This window comes from Pygoscelis adeliae, unplaced genomic scaffold, assembly GCF_000699105.1.
Source record: "Pygoscelis adeliae isolate BGI_AS28 unplaced genomic scaffold, ASM69910v1 Scaffold286, whole genome shotgun sequence".
NCBI lineage: Eukaryota > Metazoa > Chordata > Aves > Sphenisciformes > Spheniscidae > Pygoscelis > Pygoscelis adeliae.
Window position 1 is genome coordinate 571912 of NW_008825076.1, and position 9524 is coordinate 581435.

The window sequence follows — 9524 nt, forward strand, 5'->3', positions numbered from 1 at the left end:
GCGGAGGCCGGCAAGCCCAAGAAGGGGGGGCTCTTCCGCAGGGGCTCCTTGCTGGGGAAGCTGAAGAAGTCTGAGTCCAAGTCATCCCTGGCCAGCCAGAAAAGCCGCGTCAGCTTCCTCAAGAGTGAGAGTGGAATCAGCTCGGCCGCCAGCGACGCCACCTCCACTGTCAGCCTGGGCGAGGGCGCTGAGGGTGAGGAGTACCCCCCCTTTGAGTCCGACATCGACGCCACCACCACAGAGACCTACATGGGCGAGTGGAAGAATGACAAGCGCGCCGGCTTCGGCGTCAGCGAGCGCTCCAGCGGGCTGAAGTATGAGGGCGAGTGGCTGGACAACCTGCGGCACGGCTACGGCTGCACCACGCTGCCCGATGGCAAGAAGGAGGAGGGCAAGTACCGCCACAATGTCCTCATCAAGGGCATGAAGAAGCGTGTGATACCCCTCAAGAGCGCCAAGATCCGGCAGAAGGTGGACAGGAGCGTGGAGGGGGCTCAGAGGGCCGCGGCCATCGCCCGGCAGAAGTCGGAGATCGCAGCATCCAGGTAGGTGCTCAGGGCTCCAACATGCAGGTCCCCACGGTGGTGGTGGTCCCCATCCCACGTGTCCCTCTGGAGCCGTGCTGCATGCCTCCTCACCGCACACCAGTGGTGGGGTCAAACATGGCTCCCTGCAATTTCTATTTAATTCTTTGTAGTAGATGCTGGCGAAGCGGGGCTGAGGGCCTTGGTGACAGCCTGGGGGTGTTTGGGACCTGTCTTCCTCACGCCTCCTCTCCTGTCCCCCTGGAGTCCTGGTCCAGGAGGGAGCTGCTGGACAGGGCCTGGCACTGGCCCTGGCACTCAGCGGGATGGGGAGCAGGAGTTGGTGGGATGGGGAGCACCTTGGTGCCGTGCCAGGCCACTGGAGCTGCTGGGTGTCATTGATGGGGCAGGATGAGAAATAGTGGGGTTTGGCTATGGTAAATCCAACAGGCTCCTGAGCAGCCAGCAGGACATGTCCCAGATGAATTGGGTCCGCAGCAGAGCGTGGCTCAGCCCTGGAGACCCCAGTGTGGCTCTGCAGGGAGTTTATGGGATGCATTAGGGTTGTTGCTTAATTTTAGCAGCTCAGTGTAATGGGCTCTCTGGGAAGAGCACTGCTCTGCTGGGATGCTGTGAACCAGGAGGGAGGACCTACGGTGGATACCAAACCAAGGAGGGGGCTGCCTCGGGGAGTCCCGTCTCCCCCCAGGACCCAGTTGCCCTCAGCCAGGTTTTGAGTGTTTCTGCCACGAGAGAGGTGGTGGCCAAGGCCAGGGCAGATGACTGAGCCCACAGTGGATGGCTGAGCCTGATCCCACGGCACACGGCCACGTCCCGCAGCCTGGGATGTTTTAGGGTGCTGGGAAAGGAGGAACCAGGGAGGGCTCAGCTGGGTTTGTCTCCTTTTTTCCCCCCAGTTTGTCCTGGCCAGACCCTGGGGGTGGGAAGTGGGCTGCAGCAGCCAGCAGCGAGTGAGCGGCAGCGTGCCTGGGGATGCGTGTGCAGGGGCGTGCGAGGGAGGATCGTGCAAGGGGCTGCTGTGGCAGTCTCTCATTACACGGTTGTCCCTTGTGCCAGAAGACATGCGGGCACTGCGTTGCCCCTACACCGCCTGGTATGTTGGGACCCGACAGGTGGGCTCTGCTCAGAATTAGCTGCGTTAGAAATTAGCAGGAAAGGAAAGTGCTAATTGCTCTGTCGTCCCTCCTGCGATGGAGGAGGGAGGAGATAAAAGAGGGACTCCAGGGTCTGCCTGGGAAGGGCAGGGGAAAACCACCTTCTCCTGCTCGCGTCCCTGCCTGCATCTGAGCTGTGCCAGCAGTGCGCCTCTGCTCCCACAGCATTCTTGCCGGTCTCGGAGCCGGCCTGGCAGAGACCAGGGCTCAGGCAGGGTCAGAGCCTTTGCTCCTCTCCTCTTCCTCAGGGAAACGTGGTTACGAAAGATCTCGAGGTTTCATTTTGCCTCTGCATCAAAACCTTGCCCCTCGCAGGCTTTGCTTAGCTGCTGGGCAGTGGGTAGGACTCCACGGCTGTCCTGCCTTGCTCCTTTTTAGTGCTGTTTAATTATCAAAGTTCCTTCGTTACCAAGCAGAGATGGGACATAACGGCGGCAGGGAGGGCGCCTGTTCCCAAACCCCATCCCTCCCCTCCGAGAAACCCTGGCTTTACTCTCCTGGCGGCTGTTTCTGCTCCAAAGTTTTGCGGGGAACGTGATTGTTTTTTTAGCAAAACCCAGTTGCCTCGGAGACCAACGGAGAAAAACCGGCAGGATTGCAAGTGAAACGATGTGCAGGGCCAGCTAGGATAAAAATAACAGGCTGGGGCAGCATGGGGCCCACCGGATCCTCCTGGCAGGGCAGGCTCAGCCTGACACTGGCTTCGCCGTGCCCAGGAGAAGTGTGCGGCTGCAGTGCTGGGTGCCCGTAAATAAGGAGGCTGGAGCTGTAAAAGCTGCTTCCCGACAGCTCGGCCAGTTTACGCAGCCTCTTTTTATTATATACTATTTACACTTTGGATCAAAAGTGGCTCTGCAGTGTTTTCCATGAGGGACTGGAATGCGCCTGCTACCCTGACGGGGGACTGCGTCCCTCCCCAGCACGGCTGGGGAATAATTTCCTATTAAGGAAACCTCGGAGCTGGAGGAAGTAAGACGTTAAAGCCGGTTTTCTCCAGGGAGTCCTCCCCTAGCATACCCTGCGATAGTGTGGTGGTTGTGGCAGGGGAAGAAAACACCGCTTTCCCCAGCAGTGCGATGCCCCTGGTCCCATTCCTGTGGTGCTGCCTGCAGCTGAGCTGGACCCACTGCAAGAAGAGAATTCGGGCTCCTCCGTCCCATAAACTATAACTCACCGTTTCCATCAGCGTTTATTCCTGGCATATGTTGCTCTGGGCAGAGCCACTCTCTCTACCTGCTGCCTTTTGAAAATCGGAGTCGTGCTCTCCTTCCTCCTCCTTTCAGCTCAGTTTTGGGGTTGAGAGTAAATATAGATAATTTTGCCTCGAGAGGGTCCTTAGGTTAAACCCCAACTTTCTCACCAACTTTCTCCCTGGCCTTGAACCTTGCCTCAGTTTCCACACCCAGGACAGAGAGTAATTGCAGACAGGTTGTGAAAATCGATTATTATAGATTATAAAAGGGCTGTACTGTCATTAGCATTGCCCTAGCTCGTAACTGCGGGGTGGAGTTTTCTAGATGGAGCATTAATATTTTTCCTCAGATGGCAGTGTGTACCTTACCCAAAGAAATGTCTTTGAGGCTACATGAATCCGTTTTTGGGGGAAGATGTGACATATCTGTATGTAAGATTATTGCTAGGAACTAATTAGCAGGACACAGCAGCCGGGCTGTGCAGACATTCGACTACCTCCGCGTACCTGTGCTGTTCTGTATGGATGTTTGAGTTTCATTTGCTTCTGGCACCTGGGGGAGCCCCTTGCAGAGCTAAACCATGGTGATATCCAGCCTTCCACTGTCTGGGGGTAAAATGTCAGGAGAAGACCAGATTTTACTCTTTTGCACCATAAAAGGCTCTTTAAAGCATAGAAATCCTGAGGAAAACAAGCCGAAGCGCTGGAAGCTGCCTCGGCCAGTTGCACCGCAGGAATCCCAGGCACGTGCCCGAGCTCTGGGGGTGCGCAGGCAGGCGGCTACCAGCTGTGCCGATGCGCGTCCTGCCTGTGATCTGCCCTGCGGAGGCGGGCGGGAGAGCGGTGACGGTCGGGGATGATGGTCAGCCGCAGACAGCAAACCTTCCTTGTCCCGCTCTCTGCTCCGAGGGCGTCCGAGGCACCAGGCTGCTTTGCAGCTCCTGCCCCGTCTGCCTGTTCAGCCCGGGCGTTCCAGCCGGCGCCGTGGGCAGTGCCAGCTATTGCCTGCCCCGCTGCCTGTCCTGCCCGAGTGGTGCTGCCCTGGCCTCCTCGGCTCCCTCCCAAATCCTCCCGGGTCGGCAATCCAGCTGCTTTCCCCATTGTGCAAGTGGCTGAGGACAGAGCTGGCATTGCCTAGCCACCAGCTGAGGGAACAGCAATTTTTTTAAAATTCTTTTTTCATTATTTTAGTGAAAATCATTTGCCATGGGGTCACGCTGTCCTGAACAGCCCATCCCAGCTCAGCTAGCAGCCCCCTCACCCCAGGCAAAGCCCCTTGGCGCTGCTCAAACATCGGGCAGAAACGCGGGGCACGTCTATCGGCAGCACTGGGGATCAGCTAATGGGATAGAGCTAATGGACGTTAAAGTATGAGGAATCCTCCCCCAGACTGCTGTCACTCGGGAGAAAAGTCATCCTGGAGTGCAGTCTCTGCGGCAGGCGGTGGAGTTGGCTTTACTCCTGCCCAGGGGTAACCACAGGTGGACGTGGGGGTTACCAGGTGCCGCATGATGACCGTTAACAGTGCCCGGTACTGCTGGTGCCCCAGGACTTCCTTGCTGTGATCCCAAGGGATTCCCATTGGAGCTGGAACGCAGCTGTTCCCGCAGTGCCAGATAAAGGCACCCGCCGTGTCCCTCCAGCCTTCCCCTTTCCCACCCTCCGCCCTGTCTGGGAGTTCCTTCAAAAAAAATGTCAGGGTGGGTGGGAAAGTCAGTGAGGTCCTGGGATCGCAGCCGGGATGTCATCTCCCGGTGCGTAAGTAAAGAAGCTGGCTGGAGGACTGCCAGCAGGTCTGTCCCCTGCCAGCCCCCACGAGGAGGGGACAGCTGCCACCAAGCCATGAGTGAGCCAGTTAAAAGCCATCCAGAGGTGTGTAACAGCTTCCCCGGAGTTTTCTGGGCATGTGGGTTGGTGCCGAACAGGGTGCTCTGCACCCTTGGGTGCTTGGGGAGCCGCAGCACCCAGGGGTGCTGCCTGTGCAGTATGTGCTCCCCTGCCACGTGGGGAGGATGGTCCCACTGAAAGCAGGGAGAAGGAGCGTGGAAGTGGTCAGCTTTCATCTCTTCAGAACAGATTAAAATAAAATAAAAAACAAGAGGAAGGGCAGGACCAGCTGCAGGGGGAACCTTTGGTGGTTTTTTGGTTTTGGTTGGGGTTTTTTTGTTTTTTTGGGTTTTTTTGAATGCTGTACGCTCAGTAGTCAGGCAGCTCACACAGGGGATTTCCTTCTCACTGGCTCTTTTGGGGGACAAAATGAGTGTAAATACTGCAAATCCCACTGCAACAGTGTCTGCCATGGTCTGCCTCTGCACGGGGCTGTGATTCCCAGTGGCTTGGACCAAAATCAATGGAGGGACTTGGCTGTGCGTCCTGCAAGGCACGGGTCTGGCCACACTCTGAGATCATTTGATGGGCGTTATGTCCTGTTAGCAAAACCTCAGCTATATCTGCCAGATGTCACAGGATCAATAGGAAAGCAAGGCACAAGGGGCAGTAATGGCTTCTGTGCTTCACCTGTTTGTCTTCAGATACTGGCTCTGAAGCCCCTGTGCAGCTGGGGTGTTTTATGCCTGGAGAGTACAACTAAAAATGAATAAATTTTGAATTTATTTTTGGTTTTAATGTAATATCTATAGAGGTCCTGCAGTACTGCTGCTTGGATAGATATCTGTAAGAATTTCGAAACTGCATTCTGAAATGTTAGGCATTAATTTCTGTTAACGTAGGGTTTACTCATCACAGTGAGCCTGGACTGTTAAAGCGTCACAGAGCTGCAGTGAGCGCTTGGCGTCAGAAATCACATCTGTGCGGCTTCCGTGGCAGAGACGTGTGGGCATCGTTCATGGTGTGAGCTGTTGCCTGGTTTTGAAGCTTAAGTTGTTTTTCTGTCCGTACCCATGGCTTTGAGGCACGTCTTAGCTCTCCCTTCAAATAACAAGAGTGCTTGACGGCTCCCGTATCGCTTTCCGAACCTCCCCTGCCCGGCCGCATTCCCGGCAGTGCTGCTACTGTCTCCCTGCGCTCAGCGTTTCCAGCCTGTGTGGCCAGGCGGCAGTGAGTGTCTCCTCGGGGAACGCGGGTGTGTGGTGCAAATGACGTCCTGAAATCGCTGGAGTCAGCAGAGCCTCCTGACTAAATAAGGGCAGGTAGAGCAGGGCTTTATCAGCACTGCCCGAGTGTGACAGCTGGGAGCCGAGGCCCGCGGCAGCCCACGCCGCTGGAGCTCGTCCGCGCGCTTACACCGATAAGGTGCTTTATTTGGCACGACTCTGCCCCAGCAAGCTCCTGCCCTCCCTTCCCGGCGCTCTCAGGGGTTTATGCTGCCGGCGGGGAAGGTGGGCAACCAAAGCGATGTCTTCCCGATGCACCTCTTTGGTGAGGCATGGCATATGTCCAGGGCAGAGCTGGGCTGGTCTGATGGCCATGGTGGTCTCAGCCGTCCTGGGGCTGACAGCATAGCTTGGCTTCCCCGAGGCTGGGGAGTTCACACCTGGGATTTTTGGGTCTGTTGAACCCCCATGTTCAGACTCAGGGTTTGCTCTGAAAGAGTTTTAGGATTTTCTAAAATACCCTTTGCTTTCTGCCTTTCTCAGGCTTTTAGCCAGAGGCGCAGGTGTTAGATGCATCAGGAGTCTGGTGCGTTTCCAGACCTTTAGGTCCGAGGCCAGAGGGCAGGATGCTCATGACCACCCTGCGAGAGCAGGCAGCGGTGGTTCAAGGCAGTCCCTGCCAGGTGAGCTCCTTGCTCGGGAGAGCAGCTGATCCTCCTCTGCTGTCCCAGCTTCACGGCCTCTTTGCGCCAGGACTGCACACACCGTGTGATGGATGGGTGTGTAACGAGGAGGCAGCAGTGGGCAGGAGATGGGCAGAGCTTGTCCTTCCCCGGGGTGGGATACTGGCTGCAACTCATCTCTGAGCGGGAGCTGCCAGGGAGAGGCACGGGAGTCAGGAGCAGCATTTCTGCAGCTCTAAGATCAGACACTGAAGATGCTGCAGCCTGACCTCTCAGGAGGCTTAAAAGATAGGTTGGTGCAGGTGAAAGGGGGGCAGGACTGCCCTGGCTTTGTTAAAATCCCCCAAGGGGTACAGGAGGATGCCATGTCCCTGGCGGGGTTCACGCTGAGCAAGGTGCCCACCGCACCTGGAGGCGGTCGAGTGGCAGGAGCCAAGGGCAGGTTCTTGACTGAGGGCAGGTCTTTGATGGCCAGGGATTCTGGCTGCCCCACGGCCCCCATAGTGGGAATAAGCATCTCACTGCTCCCACAGGCAGGAACGAGCCAGCGTGCACGTGGGCAGGGAGAAAGGAGGGCTGCTGCACGGCTCCTGCCGTAGCTGGGTGCCAGGACACTGGTGCCAGGACACAGTGGTGAGGGGATGCTCCTTGGTCCTGCTCTCCCAACAGACGTTTCTCACAGAGCTCGGTGTGTTTATAAAGAAGATAATCTTGTTTCGTTCACTCTTGGTTAATAGAAACGCAGTTGCTGGCATCTATTTCCATACCAACCGAAGCCTGGAGCTGGACTCTCCCACTTTCTGTGTGGCGCTAGTGCCAGCAGCACTTGCTCCTTCCCATGAAACCAGGCAAATAAAGACCTTTTCCCCTTGCAGCTCCTGAGCAGGCGTGACCTCCTCCGCGTGGCTTATCAGCACAAACTGAGGTCAGTGTCCAGGATAACCATCTGTGGGGATGGTGAGGGGAAACCTGCCTCGCCCATGCCACCACGGCCAGGACCACTTCAGCTTGGGTTTCCCTCAAAGCTCTTGGAGCCAGAACACCACAGGCTGCCTTATGTCATGGCGTTGTGTTGTTACCGCGCATGGTTTGGTTAGGAGGAATACTTCCACCCAAGCCTCCTCGCATGGTGCATCAGGAGCTCGAGGACTTTGTGACACTCACCTCTTGGAGATGGGGACACACAGCTCCTGTCCCAGAGACAAGACTTGGTCTCTGCAGCCTCATGATCTGTGCTGAACAGGGCTGGTTTGGCCTTGGTTGGGCTGGTTTTCTTGGTTTTGCTGCCCCAGAGCAGCTGTCCCCAGCTCTGTAGAAGTATTGCCTGTTTCAAACTGCTGCCTGACCCTCGTATCACCTCCCTTGTCCCACCCCAAAAGACCTTAGGGCTCGCCCCTGCTTCCAGCTCACTCTTGCCGTGCTGGGCAGGGAGCAGGCCGCAGTGTTCGGGTGAGCCGCTCTCCGTTCCTGGTCCCGTGCGGCCATGGGGACAGCGAGCCGCGGGGCTTGGGTCCAGCGCCGGGATCAGACACCTGCCCCCGTTGCGGGACCCCCACCATGTGTGTGTCCCCTGTGTGCGGGGCTCAGCGGGCTGGACGGGTTCAGTGCCGTGGAATGAGTGATGGCGTGATGCCTTCACCCCTTTCTTTCAGCCCTTTCCCGGAACAGCCTCGTCCCCAGCCCAGGCTGGCTGCAGCTCCAGCACTGACACATTTTTGGCCCACTGTGCTTGTTACGCTGAGATGCGTTTTGACTCCAGAGGGGGGTGCGCATGGCTTTATCTGTTTTCCACCCGCCTCGCATGAATTTTCTTAGGCACTTTCATGCCCTATTAGGGTAAGAGGGAGCATGTACTTTCAGTAGCTCCAAGGAGAAAGCATCTGTCGGGCAGCAGACTGCTTTCTCCAGGGCTTCCCGGGTCTTTGGGGTTGAAGCAAGCAGGGCTGTGGCTTGCAGGGATCCCCTCAAGAGGAGCAGAGTTGGGATGGCAGGACGTCAGTCCCAGCGATGGGTACGGCTCAGATAGCTGGCCAGGCAGGGAAAGTGGAATTAATGGGCTGTTCAGTCTGACCTTGAGGGAAATCCTTATCTCAACAGCTTACAAACACAGAAAGGGAAAAATGAAGTGTGACTTTAATCTGCAAAATGACTGTGGAAAATGGTAGCTTCTCGTTCAACTGATCTGCTGCCGGGCAGAGCAGGAAGGCTTTGACTCCCATCCAAATGCTTGAAATCAGCTGGCAGGGAACTGGGCTTTAAAATAATCTGATTCAATCAGGCTTTGCTCAGAGGTTATCATCATTTCAGTGGAATGTGAAATAGACTTATATCGAAAACTAAAAAGTGTTTAAGTAAAATGTCCAATTTAAATATCAAACCTGAGATAGAGAAACCCTCCCTCCTCCTGGAGGAGGTGCAGTTTTTTCAGCTTATCCTGGTGCCGAGCCAGAGCCTGTTGGCTTTCTGAGTCCAAGTTTTTGTCGTTTTGCTCCTGCGAGGCCTGCTGAGCCCTCAGCGAGCACCGGGAGGGACCTGGCGTCCCATCCACCTGGGTGCCCTCAGCAGCCTTGGGTGCAGGCATGGGGGATGTGGGTGCTGCAGCCCGGCAGTGGGGTGGCAGCCCTCACAGCTCCCTCTCTTGTTTCTCCTAGACTTCAAATCTGTGAATGTCAACTCAAGAGACCTATAGGGCTGGGAGAAAAATGCTTCTGCCTTAAATTTTGATGAATAATTGGGCTTCTGACCAAACGCAATATTTTAAGAAATCTGCCTGCTTTCATTTCCTCAAAAAAAAAAAAAAAGCCTGCTTTTCTTTTTTGACTGGGGGAAAAAAAGGCAAAACAGATACTGCAGTTCCTCACTCTTTTGGTTTGGATTGCTGAAATCTGAAAAACACT

At 55.9% G+C, this 9524-nt stretch overlaps 1 protein-coding gene across 1 annotated transcript in view; it reads left to right on the forward strand.

Moving 5' to 3' along the window:
- JPH2 (junctophilin 2) overlaps positions 1-9524 on the forward strand; it is a 30053-nt gene that overhangs the window by 8130 nt on the left and 12399 nt on the right. The window contains 1 exon segment of the mRNA XM_009326836.1: positions 1-545. This exon segment is cut by the window's left edge and continues 22 nt beyond it. Within this exon segment, the coding sequence (XP_009325111.1) occupies positions 1-545 (545 nt within the window).